The 14,197-nt window shown below is 37.8% G+C and overlaps 1 protein-coding gene across 1 annotated transcript; it reads right to left on the bottom strand.

Moving 5' to 3' along the window:
• Positions 1–10,567: 10,567 nt before the first annotated feature.
• On the bottom strand, positions 10,568–11,512 carry LOC104988145 (olfactory receptor 2AP1). Its single transcript, XM_010839362.1, has one exon. The coding sequence runs from the start codon at positions 11,510–11,512 to the stop codon at positions 10,568–10,570; it is 945 nt and encodes a 314-aa protein (XP_010837664.1).
• Positions 11,513–14,197: the final 2,685 nt, after the last annotated feature.

Genomic DNA, 14,197 nt, shown 5'->3' with positions numbered 1-14,197 from the left:
TTTGGTGTTGAGTTGTGTGAGTTCCTTATGATTTATTAAGCCTTTATCAGGTGCATGGTTTCCAAATATTATCTACCATTCTGGTTGGTTGCCTTTCATTTCATTCATGGTTTCTTGAATGAAAGCTGGGGATAAGCTTTTAATTTTAACTAATTTATTAACTTATTAATTAATTAATTGTAGTTCCCTAATGAAGGATGGAACCCTTGCCCCCTGCAGTAGAAGTGCAGAGTCTTAACCACTGGACTGCCAGGGAAGTCCCAAGGATTATTTTCTTAAATTTCCATGTATGAGGGTTTTCTCCATGGTCCTTTTCAACTTTTCATGTACTTCCCTAGTTTACCTTCTAAACCAATGCCTAAGTTATCATTTTCTATATGTCCTATTTTATTTTCATTTTCAATGTTAACTTTACTTTTGATCTTTCTTTATTTCTGCTAATTTGGCAGTGAAATTTCACTTCCATAATGCTCTTGGTCTCAGTGAGAGAAGAAATGCTAACTTGTTAGCTATAGTTGAGGAGTCTTTAGAATAGAATCAGCAATGCCATTATAACTATGATAACGAAAGATGCCCCAACTTTTCTTTGATGTTTTAGATTTGTGGACCATTGTAACTAATGTCACCAGTCTCACAATCTTTGCTGCTGGTGTCAGCTTTCCCTCAGGTCCTAGTTATCCTGTCTTAGGTGGCTTTAGCAGAGAAGCAGATGGTATCTCTCCAATCAGATACCTGCTGTCATTTTCTTCCATATCCATGTTTATTAATAAGCATGTAATTTTACTCTGGCTAGAAAAATATAACTGAAATAAAAAATTGTGAACCTTATTGAGAAATTTGATTTTTTTCTTCTAGTATCTTTATTTTTTTTAATTTCTGCCTTTAACTAGTGGTTTCTCCCTAATTTTTCCTCCTTTCTTCAGACACTAATGATGTCTCTCTTACTTTGGACTTCTTTCTCCCAAACACACATACAGGTGGTTAGCCTGCTTTAGTTTCCACATGAGTGAAATGGTACTGTCTTACACCTGTCTCATGTTACCCCTCAAGTGGATATTTGTAGGCCTGAATTCTTATTTCATTTTCATCTCCATATCATTAGCTTTAACATATTTCTTTTAGATATTCTCCCCTCTAACTAAACTTAATATGTTAAAATTATATCAGCATATTTCTATCTTGTGATTAAAACTTCTTTAAATTTCCAAGCTCTTTGATAGATTTTTTTTGTTTGGTGTTTTAAGATATTTACTTTAGAAATAAGTGTTGGTTCTCTTGCCTTTCCTCTGCTCTTAAGGAACTTACATTCAGTGTTTGGAGAGATGTAATGTACACATGAAATAGATAATGGTTGGGACTTCTCTGGTGGTCCAGGGGTTAAGCATCCACCTACCAGTGTGAGGGACACAGGTTTGATCCCTGATCCAGGAGGATTCCACATGCCGTAGGGCGACTAGGCCTGTAGGCCGCAACCACTGAGCTTGTGTGCCCTAGAGCCTATGCTCTGCAACAGGAGAAGTCATTACAATGAGAAGCCTGTGCACTGCAACTAGAGTAGCCTCTGCTTGCTGAAACTAGAGAAAGCCCATGCATAGCAATGAAGACCCAAAGCAGCCAAAAACAAAAATAAATTAAAAAAATAGAAAATGGTTAATGACTGAGTAGAATACATTAATTCCTATCTTAAAAATATTATTTTATACAAAGTGGCAGTTTTATAACTTCATGTTTTCTGTTAGAAGTCAGTTGAGAAAACTGTTTATAGACCACTGTTGTTTAGTAGCTAAGTCGTGTCCGACTCTTTGCAACCCCATGAACTGTAGCCTGCCAGGCGCCTCTGTCCACGGGATTTCCCAGGCAAGGATACTGGAGTGGGCTGCCACTTCTTTCCCCAGGATAGACCACTGACCTAAGTTTAATTTTCTGATTATTTAGCCACTCACATTCAAAAGGAAAATTAGTCCTTGCATTGACCCTGGCAATATATGGCTCAAGCAAACAGTTTCTCTGTGTTTCTGTAGCCATAAGGCTACAGAAGTTATAGGCCTCTGTGAGAGCTGGCCTCTTTATTCACTTCCATCAGATCTCCTGTGCAAATGGGTAGGAAAATCAGTGAGTTAAGTCCAGTTGCTAAGCACGTTATCTGAGTAAGATAATCTGTGCAAAGTGTAATTAGCATTTGTGAGATGTTTTATGGAATTAAAAAAAAATTGTGGTCAAAAACACAAGATAAAATTTACCATCTTAACCATTTTTTTATTTTTTAAAAATATATTTATTTTTTAATTGAAGGATAATTGCTTTACAGAATTTTGTTGCTTTCTGCCAAACATCAACACGAATCAGCCAAAGTGTGGAGTTCGATGTTAAGCATATCCACATTGTTGTGCAACAGATCTCCAGAACATTTTCATCTTGTAAAGCTGAAATGCTATGCCTGTTGAACAACTCTCCCTACTCCTGCTCAACTGCTGCTCCTGGCAGCCACCATTTTACTTTCTATTTTTATGATTTTGACTACTTTAGACATCTCATGTAAGTGGAATCATACACTGTGTATGTATGTGTGTATTATTGTGACTGGTTTATTTCACTTAGTGTAATGTTCTCAAGGTTAATAATCCATGTGACAGGATTTCCTTCCTTTTAAAGATTGAATAATATTCCATTGTATGTATATGTCACATTTTATCTATCCATTCATCTGCTGATGGGTTGCTTCCATTTCTTGATTATTATGAATAAAGCTGCTATAATCATGGGTGTCCAAATATATCTTCAAGATTCTACTTTCATTTCTTTTGGATATATATGCAGAAGATATTTTGCTGGATCATATTATAATTCTATTTTTAGTTTTGTTAGAAATAGCCATACTGCTTTCCATGGGGACCACATTCTATGTGGAAATTTTATATCAAAATGAATATCTGAATGTCTGTGGCACAGGATAAATACAGAGAGCTGTCTGATTCTAAGAATTAACATAAATGATGCATTCTATTTGGGCATTATCCATTCTCTGTTTTATGGGTATATGTCACCTTTCCAAAAACAGATTGTAAGTTCCTTAAGAGCAGAGGAAGAACAGGAGAACCAACACTTATTGAATGATTGTAGTGTTGGTATTAAAGTAGGCTCTTTCATAAATAATATTCTTCTTCTTTTTTGGTATTCTTTTACCCCCCAGTAACACTGGCTAAAGCACACAGCATAATAAATACATAATTGTTAAATAAATGAAAAAAAAAGTGCTTTTTCTCTCTATTCCTTATTTTGCTCTTCATTTAGCCTTTTACCTTTGGCAATTTGCTATATAAACTGTAAATTTTTCTTAGCTTTTTAAAATCTAACAACAAATAGGAGCATTTAAGAGTCAGTCTAAGGTAAAGTCTCTTAAGCCTATAAATGGACTTTACTGTTTCCTGTCTCTCTTTCACTGATGCAAGTCAAGGAGTCATGTGTGTTATCTGGTCTTTGCTGTAAGAGCTGAGAGCCCAGCCTTTATCAGCAAGGTTGTATTTTGAAATTTTCCTTGTTCACACTTGGTGCTTTTCTACCACCAAATAATAAAAATCTATATTTCTCTTATTTGTTATTGTGGGTTAGGGGAATATAATAATTTTAAAATGTGTATAAGGACTTCCTAGGTGACATAGTGGTAAAGAATCCACCTGCCAATGCAGGAGACACAGAGGCACTCTGTTTCAATCCCTGGGTTGGGAAGATCCCCTGGAGTAGAAAATGGCAACCCACTCCAGTATTCTTGTCTGGGAGATACCATGGACAGAGAAGCCTGGGGGCTACAGTCCATGGGGTCACAGAGTCAGACCTGACTTAGTGACAACAACAAATGTATATATAGTTTGTTTGGACTCTCTCTCTTGCTTAGTTTTCATAATATTGAGCTGTCAGCGATGGAAAGGCAAATCTCAGACACCAAATAACTTCAGGAGGGGCTTTCAGGAACTAATTAAATTCTTACCATCAACACTTGGTGGTGGTGGTTTAGTCACTAAGTCATGTCTGACTCCTGTGACTGCATGTACTGTAATTCACCAGGCTCCTCTGACCACTGACACTAAGGGAGTGGTGTTCCTTTGCACTCAGACTCTTCCATCCTACGCCCTCTAAGCCTCCTAGATGGGCTGAGTCACTTCATTTGGAATACGGGTATAGCTTTAACACAGAACCAGGAAAGGGACTACCAGATTATTTGGTCATAATATACTTTTACAAAAGCTCAGCATTTGTCCTAAGAAAGAAGCCTCAAATTTCTAGAATCCTTTAGGCATCTTCCTGTTCTGATCTTTTAAGGTCCCTGAAACAAAGAAATCCTAAGCCCACCTCCCTATATCCCTGGCCTCGGGATCACCAGGGAGCCATCTCTGCCATTGTCCCTAAGAATATCCTAATCACAAGGATGTATGGAACATGGCCACATCATCCAGTGCCTGAACATTCAGGCTCTTGAACTTCCTGGTCATTAATTTTTGGTCTTTGGTGAACAAACTGTGTGTTATCATTCAAACCTTTATATTCATATTCCACACAAATTCTATAATAATTCTGCTTCCATAGTTTTACAAAGCTATTCATTACAACCTTGTCTGTAAACATAAAAACTTGGAAACAGTGAAAATTTCCATCAATAGGAAAGTGACTAAGTAATTTTGGTGCCTCCAAACTATAAAATGCATTAAATAAAGAAAATAAATGGCAAAGATTTATGTGAACTCACTTGGAAGGACACATCTGGTATATTGCTATATGAATAAAGGAAGCTGTTGAATAATTGTGTATTATATTATTCCATTTGGTCTAAAAAATATATATCTTCTGCTCTAAAATTATATTTTTATGTGCATGGTCATACAGATCTGGAAAAATTGCTATCAGTATTATTTTTATGGAGTTAGATGAAGAAGTGGGGACATAAGGGGAGCTGTGTCTTTTTATTTTATACTTATCTACATTATATGAATGCAACAAAGCAAGCATAAGTTGCTTTTTAATGAAAAAAAAATCACAGTAATATGATTTCATGCTCTATAGTCACAAACAAGGAACACGGATATAAGTATAAGCTGAGGATATACTTACACTTGACTTTCAGGGTGGTCCTGTAGGATTTTACCCATACATGTCCATGCGATGAATCACAATTTAGAAGTCAGATGTAGAGGAAAGGTAGAATAAAATTGAACTTGTTTCACTTCCCACAACTACTTATTGACCTAATTATTCACAAAAATTCACACACCTATGGAAATTTCATAGGAAAAATGCTATTTCTTTTCTATATATCAGTTTAGCTGTCATTCACTACTTTTTATTTCCACATTAGTTTAAAATGCACCCTGGCTGGCAAGTAATCCTTTGAGATGTGATTTATTTAAGTTAAACACATTTATCGTAGTGATAGTAGAAAGCACCCTCCCTTCAAATTCTGATTTCCTCTGTTCTGACCCTTCTGAGCCTGAATAGGTGCTGTCTCTGACTTTATACTAGATAGAAGCATATTTTAAATGTTCTATTCAGGGGAGGCTTCAGAACAATCAGTTGAGGAAAGAAAAGATCCCAGGAGGCCCACATTCAGAGGATGCTAATGAACCCTGTTTTTTGAGAACTCTGGAACTGAACTTTTAATAAGGGATTGGGGAAGAAGCCCAAAGAGACCGAGGAACATGTTTTTTGAGCCATTTACCACATGCTGGGCATAATTCTAAACATATCTTCATTACATTATGCATAATGCTAGACAATATACCTTAATAACTTGCTTAATGTTCATAACACCATGTCATATATCTCCTGAGGAGCAAAACGGTATCAGAGCATCTGCCTTCTGTTGCTGTGGTGATCTTACCTTTGTCAAGTAACATGAATCCTGTGGAGGGTTTAGTGTTTTCCCCATTAGTTTCTTTCCCTTCCCTTCAGTCTTCTGTGTCCTGAAAACTATTCTCAGAAGGAAGACTGGAGGCCCTGTGTCCTTCTTCTCTTTCTTCTATAGGGCTTGAAAACCCCTCCTCCACGTATTTACTGACGCTCTCAATTTTTAAACCTTTACACAGATATGATAATTGTCATGTGGCTCCCTAAGGGCTTAAAATTCAAATTTCCTTTATAAAAGGATTTTCAGATTGGATTGGTCAAAGGAATAAGATCAATAATTTGCTTTGGCCAAAATCTGCTATATAATATTAATTTTCCACTTGTGCTCAGTGTGAGGAATGTTTCTCACTGGGGTTGCTCCTTGACAGATGAAAGTTACCTTAGCTACTTGTGGGAGCAACTTCTCCCCCTGTTCCCAGTTTGGCTTTTGATGGAGAGATGGAATGGGTGAGTGTGGCATATATGTATTTCTGAGAATGCTAATGAGATACAGCATAACAGCAAGTAGAGCTCTTTAGGAAAGACAAACATAGGCCTCAGAGAATATCAGAGGGCAATAACCGTAACAGTAGGTATATAAGGAAAAGGCAAGAGAGGTGGAGTAGCAGAACCTTAACGTTAAGATTTGCAGAAGGGATTAACGCAATCTAGCCTAGAACTTCAAGGGAAAGGACATTTATTTGTGGATAATCTGTGATGTCACAGACTAGACAGAGAGATAATTTTATGATAGTTATGATAGACTTTATTTTTCTCCCAGTCCACACCTCCTTTTGAGAGAACTTGGCCAGAGGAGAATGACCTAGGTATAGACATGAGCTAATTACATTCTCCTTTTTGAAATTTGGAGTTAGGTACAGAGACTATGTTGATAAATTATGGGTGATCAAGCTAGAAGGTAATACATATAAATAAATAAATATTACTTCTTAAATTTTTTTTAATTTTTAAAATTTTTATTGGCATACAGTTAATTTATACAATGTTGTGTTAGTTTCAGGTGTACAGCAAAGTGAATCAGTTACACGTATATTGACTCTTTTTTTGATCCTTTTCCCATATAGGCCATTGCAGAGTATTGAATAGAATTCCCTGTGCTATATAGTAGGTCCTTATTACTTATCTATTTTATATAGAGTAGTGTGTATATATCAATCCCTTCTCTATGTTTATAAGAGACATCATGGGATAACATTATGGTAAATAAAACACATAATTTGGATGGATGAAAATGCTGAACTGGGAAAAGAAATTCATATCGTGAATGAAATTTTATTCTAGTGAAGACAACTGCTGCTCCCCACTGTAATAGAATAGATCCTGTACAGTTATCTGACTAGTGAGTGGTTGATGGCATATGGTGCCATGCCACAGGAGATTAGATGCAGCACAGACAGTGGTCAGATCAGTCTTGGTGAGGAAAGGCTCATGCATAATTCACAGTGTGTAAAGTAATTAGCCTCCAATTAAAATAAATAAATTAATTTTAAAAAAGAAGGAAAAAAGTCATGTTTATTTAAAGTAGAATTTACATTCAGTAAAACTCCAAAACTTGGCAAATGCAGTCATCATCAGAGTCAAAGTGTAGAACAGTTCTTCGATTGCTCCACCCCCACACCCTGTGCAACAAACTCTTCCCCAATTCTTAAGAATCCACTGATCTGTTTTCTATCAAGGGGGTCAAATTTAGACATTAAATGGTCTAGTATAGAAAAAATTACAAGCAGAAAACCCCCAATTTTTTTAAAATTTTATTTTATTTTTAAACTTTACAATATTATATTAGTTTTTGCCAAATATCGAAATGACTCTGCCACAGGTATACCTTGTTCCCCATCCTGAACCCTCCTCCCTCCTCCCTTCCCATACCCTCCCTCTGGGTCGTCCCAGTACAGCATACTTTGAAACATACATTTAGAATATTCTTTAGAATATTCTTTTAGAATGAGATTTGAAAATAACTTTTGTCAATTAAAGCCGCTGACAAGTTGTCTTAAGATAGTTGTAGAAAAGCTAGTGTAGTTACTGGGGCTGGGGCTGGTTGATAGAAAACCCATTTTAAATAATGGAATTGAATTCTTTCTTTTCCCAAACTTTATTTTTTTTTATTTTGTATTGGGGTATAGCAGATTGGAATGGAATTCTAAAGAAGTTCTCTAAAAGCAGATATATGTGCTTTTTTGTTTGTTTTTTTTTCAGCTATGCCATGTGGCTTGCACAATCTTCATTCCCCAAACAGGGATTGAACCCTGGGCTATGGCAGTGAGATTGTCAAGCCCTAACCTCTGGACCATCATGGAATTCCTGAGACAGCTGTTCTTACAGATATCAGTATTTGTATCTTTTTGAAAGTTCACTCCTGCTACCATCATGAAAGGCACAAAAGACAACAAAAACTCTATTTTGTATATATCAATTGTCACATGTTCAAATACACCTTATTTCCATGAAAAGCTGCTTTCAAGCACCACAATTCTGTCTTTCAAACATCAGCTCTGAAGTTTTTCAGCATCTTGAACTGAATTGAATTGCACTCTGGATGAAAAGCTGATCCCTCTTAAAGAGGATAATAGAAGATTCATGTTGTTCAGAAGAGATATGGATGTGGAAAGGAGAAGCTTCTTTAGAGAGGTCAGGAGCCATAGGTGGGATAATATAGGCTTTTGCAAGCTTTCAACTTCCTAAAGAGATTCACCTCCTAAAGGCTTATAATGAAAGCTTGGAGAAAGTCGAAATTCAAGGCTACTTAAAATACTTAGAAACACTTAGAAGATGGACTTTAGTTGGAGTGGGTGGAAGGTTGTACTACTCAGAAGTTCAGCAAGTGTACTCTGGCATCAGACATATTTAGTATTTAATTCTAACGCAGGCACTCAGCTGTGTGACCCTGCACAACTTATTTCACCTCTTTTCTCTTCCATTCCCTCATTTGTAAAATAGAGAGGAATTTCTAGGCAGATCTAAGTCATCCATATGAGGCATGCCTTGCTAATTCATTGCTCTCAGTACGTAAACTCTCAAAGGTTGGAGGTTCTTCACTTAAAAAGATTCAGTTCTGGGATCCCTCATTCATTTGTTCACCCAGCCACCCATGTACTCATCCATTATTCATTTATCCATTCAACAATGAATTGCTGAACACCTATCACTGGTCGATATTGTAGATGGAACTGTGATCAAAGATATTAGCTTTGAATTTGCAATCTTACAGACAAGAAGAGAACATAGTTTCATATAACCATTTTTATGATATATACTGTGATATACTGTGTACTGTGAAAGCATAGATACTAGTAGTGAGAAATGATAGGGAATACAACTTGGAGGTTGTTTTTATTTTCATTTCTCCACTCTTGACATTCCATTTTACAATTCCTAAATTTTTAGCTTTTACCCACCAGTATCCCACAACAGTCAGACTTCTTCCTGTCCCATCCTTAAATTCTGCGTTTTTGAAGATGGTTATGATCAATAAGAACACCCTAATTGTCATAATGTCTTTCTTCATATTAATTGATTTCTGCAGCATTTCACATTGCCAACTATCTATTTTTCTTGAAACATTCTCTTCCCATGAATTCCACAGATATATTTTCTTTTTTTTTTATTTAAAATTTTTATTTTTGGCTGTGCTGGGTCCTTGTTGCTGCTCAGGCTTTTTCTAGTTGCTGAAAGCGGGGCTACTCTTCATTGTGGTGGCTTCTTCTGTTGCAGAGCACTGGCTCTAGGCAAGTGGGCTCAGTAGTTGCGGTACATGGGTTTAGTTGCTCAGCGGCATGTGGGATATTCCTGGCCCAGGGGTTGAAACTTTGTCCCCTGCATTGGCAGGTGGATTCTTAACCACTGGACCACCAGGGAACTCCTCTATTGACTTCTTAGCACCTTCTCTGCCTCTTCTGCTCACCCTCTTTTATTCACGACACCCTCAATTTTCACATCAATTTCTATTTCAATAGCTATGGATTGCTAAACCCATAAAAAATAGAAGTAAAAGTGTTAGTCTCTTAGTCATGTACAACTCTTTGTGATCCCATGGACTATAACCTGCCAGGTTCCTCTGTTCATGGAATTCTTCAGGCAAGAATACTGGAGCGGGTAGCTCTTCCCTTCCCCAGGGGATCTTCCTGACCCAGGGAAGATCTTCCTGAACTCCTGTCTCCCACATTGCAGGTGAATACTTTACCATTTGAGCGAAAATCTTGTCCCAAATCCAAATGACTTGACATTATGAGCACTTAATTTATTTAAAATGGGATTTAACTTAATTCAAAACTAAAATATATTATTTCCTCAACTCTCTCCTTCTCCTTTTTATTTCACTGAAATGAATGACAATGTTTACTCAATCTTGTAGGACTTAAATTTGGTATTCCTACCAGCAATATTCTTTCTACTCAAGTTTCTTCCTCTTATTTTTACTTGCTTGACCTATTCCTACTTGTTAAGACTGAGTTCAAAATGGCACTCCCTCTGAAAACATTTATTGACTCACTAATTCAGGTGGAACTGCTTTTTCATTGATAAAACCTAATCGTTTCTTTATATGAACACTTACAGGTTATAATTTATTTATTTTCCAGTCTTTCTCACTGGCCTGAAGTTTAACTGTATATTGGAAGCCTAGTAATTGGCAGAGAGTTTGGTACATAGTAAGGACTCATCCATTAAGGCTTTAATTATGAAATTCTTTAAGATTCACGAGCTTCTGGACTGTATCCTTGAAGGCTTGTTTTACCTGTTGATTCCTTAGGGTGTAAATGAAGGGGTTCAGCAAAGGTGCAGCTGAGGTACTGAGCAGAGCTACTCCCTTGTTGAACGTGTCCACTTCTTTTGCTGTGGGCTTAACATAAATGAAGAAGCAGCTTCCATAAGAGAGAGAAATGACAACCAAGTGGGAAGAACAGGTGGAAAAGGCATTTGTCCTTTGATGGGCAGAGGGGAGTTTCAGAATAGTCCTGATAATGGACGTGTAGGAGAGAATGACTAGCACCAGCGTGACCACCAGGGTCACCGACGCCACAAGAAAGGCCACCTTCTGTATGAGGTTTGTGTCTGAACAGGAGAGCTCCCGAAGGGGCTCATAGTCACAAAAATAATGATTCAGCCGATTGGATTCACAGAAGTCCTGCTGACTCATCAGAGTGATTGGTGGTATAATAACTATTAGCCCAGCCAGCCAAGAGCAGAGAACAAGTTGGGTGCAGACTTTGCTGCTCATGGTGGTTGTGTAATGCAAGGGTTTGCATACAGCCACATAGCGGTCATAGGACGTGGCAGCCAGAAGGTAAAACTCTGTGGCCCCCAGGAATATAGCAAAGAAACACTCAGCAAAGCAGCCAGCAAAGCTGATGCTCTTGTTCCCTATTGTGATGCTGATCAGGACCCTGGGAATGAAGATGCTTGTGAAGGAAATTTCTAAGAAGGAGAAGTTTCGGAGAAAGAAATACATGGAGGTCTGAAGATGAGAGTCCAGCAAGGTGAGGATGAGGATTGTCAGATTTCCAATGATGCTGAGTAAATAGGTGAGGAACAGAAAGATGAAAACCATCACCTGGAGTTCAGGGACATCTGTTAGACCTAGCAGGATGAACTCAGTCAACACGGTTTTATTTTTCATTGCTGAAAAAGTTTATCTCAAGGTAGAATAGTGATAGTGATGAAAGTTGATAAAGGAAGAGGAGCTCTGAAATGGACAGATGGAATCTGAAAAAAACAAAAGGAGATGAACTTTTCCTCTGATAATATGACCCAGCCCAGTGGCCCAACTGAATGGTGTTGGGTCCTTGCCAGTCTCTTTTGCCCTGCATAGAAAAGTTGTCATTATTTTCCCACATGGTGCTCTCCCCAGTGCCAATATGAAATAAATACATGCCTCATAGATGATGTTTAAATAGCTTTTGGGATGAGTTATTAAAGGAATGCTTCCAGCAGCTGCCTCCTTCTAGAATAGTTTGTAATTTTCTTTCTTCTGTATTCTCTTTTCTTTCTTTCTACTGATTCCATTTATTGCTCTATGTGTTTGTCTAACTTTTCTCAGACTAGCTGTTTTTCTTACTCTCCCCTGCCATTTTTGCTTTTATTTTTCATGTGACTATAGCAGTCTCTCATTTTCCTTCTTGTTCAACTCCCTTGGATTCCCTTGGTGTCAAAAAGTACCAGCTCCTCACTTCTTTCCAGTGGACCCTCCATGCTTCTCTCCTTGCCCGTCCACTAGAATTCAAAGTTCTCTATATTAGGATTATGTCATTCTGTTCTCTGAACCATTCCATATACTTGTCTGCTGCTGCTGCTGCTAAGTTGCTTCAGTTGTGTCTGACTCTGTGCGACCCCAGAGACGGGAGCCCACCAGGCTCCCCCGTCCCTGGGATTCTCCAGGCAAGAACACTGGAGTGGGTTGCCATTTACTTCTCCAATGCATGAAAGTGAAAAGTGAAAGTGAAGTCACTTAGTCGCGTCCGACCCTCAGTGACCCCATGGACTGCAGCCTATCAGGCTCCTCCGTCCATGGGATTTTCTAGGCAAGAGTACTGGAGTGGGTTGCCATAGCCTTCTCCGATATGCCTGTCTCGGATTTAGTAAATATTCAGTCCAGTCCAGTTCAGTCGCTCAGTCGTGTCCTACTCTTTGCGACCCCATGAACCTCAGCATGCCAGGCTTCCCTGTCCATCACCAACTCCCGGAGTTTACCCAAACTCATGTCCATTAAATCAGTGTTAGATTAGAATAAAAATTTGCATTTACTTACATAAGCACATTGAGAATATTTAGATCTAGAGTTTTGCTTCCCCATAAGGACAAGGAGATTTTATTATTTTCTAAGGAAAATTTAGGAGCTTAAAAATATTTTAAGTAGGATTTCTAAACAATTCTAGATTGAATTTGCCATGTCTATGAATCCACTAAATCATGTATAAAGCATTTTTGATTGTGAGTATGGCCATTTTATGGGGAAAGTATATAAAAACTGTGATCCAAGGTTTTCTAGGATATTTCATGTTTAAGCACTTCAAAAGCATTTCAAATCTCTCCTGTTATTAAAGAATCACATTATTTGAGAATGTCCTTATTGATTTACAATTTTTTTCCTATATGTTGTTTTATACGGCAGCCATTTTCAAGCATTTTTTGAGTATTCAACATTTTAGTAATTTTCTGGTAAGCACATCTATGTCTAACATAAATAAAAGTTTTATAGAACACTCCTTCCTTACTGCATGTGATACAACCAGGTATTCTTAATTTTATTTTATTCTATTAATTTTTTTCAAATACTGATTGCAACCCATGAAATTGATTCCATAAACCACTAGTGGGTTGCAGTTCACAGTAGGCATCAGAGATCAAGTAAAGTTACACAATGCTCTGGATGCCCCTGCCCCCTAGGTTACCAACATGAAATCTTAGGGAAAGGTTGAATAGTCAATCACTTTCAGGCTTCCCAATCACAGAGACGTGAAGTCAATGTAGTGGTGAACAAAGAATATTCTTCCTTACTTGGCTATCCAAATGGCTTATAGTGGGATTTTAGTCCTAGATATTCTTAGAGGTGCATGAAAATTGTAAGGCTGTGCCATTACAAAATGATATAAAATGTATTGCATTTTCTACATTATCAGCCACCAAGTCCTATCCTGCATTTCACAGGAATAATAAAAACTTATTATTATTTTCTTAGTAAGAAATAGTCTTTTCCTGTCCCTTATCAGGTTAACGGGGACTTGCCCATTTCTGTTTTCCCACTAATTCAGATTGGAGCTGAGTCAGATTTTTTGGATGTCCTCTTGAAAGTGAAGTGGATATAGCAGGTTAAAAGAAGGACTTTGAGGAGCAGAGTAGTCCTGGGTTTTTCTGTCCTAGGAAAAATGAGGTTGATGATCTCAGAAGACAGAATATAAACTCCACCTCCCAATCCAGGTTATACTTAACCCAAAGTGACACAGATTATATTTGTTCTATGGAGAGCAGGCACTGGGGAATCAATTGAGTGAAGAGGCATAAGTTGCCCTGGGGATTCTTGTTGGAGCAGGCTAAAGACTGTCCTCTGTCGACAACTCTGGGAACAAATTTTAAACATATGGCTGTTGGATGAGGGTCCAGAGAGACTAGCTTGGAGGTGAGGTGGGTATGGGGGTTCCATAGCATAAGAGCATCAGGGAAGAGGGAAGAGGGAGGCTATGGAATCATGGCATTTGACTTTCCTAGTGGTGGGCATAGCTGGACTTGGCTATGGACAAACAGCCTAGTTGGAACAATTTTCAGGTCATGAATGTCCTGAAAACTCACACTTTCTAAGCACCATCAG

The sequence above is a fragment of the Bison bison genome, unplaced genomic scaffold (assembly GCF_000754665.1).
Source record: "Bison bison bison isolate TAMUID 2011002044 unplaced genomic scaffold, Bison_UMD1.0 scf7180017864115, whole genome shotgun sequence".
In the NCBI taxonomy this organism is placed as follows: domain Eukaryota; kingdom Metazoa; phylum Chordata; class Mammalia; order Artiodactyla; family Bovidae; genus Bison; species Bison bison.
This window is presented reverse-complemented; position numbering and strand designations above follow the sequence as displayed.

Excerpts from the sequence above, each read along its gene's own strand:
- LOC104988145 (XM_010839362.1), bottom strand. The coding sequence starts at position 11,512 with ATGAAAAATAAAACCGTGTTGACTGAGTTCATCCTGCTAGGTCTAACA.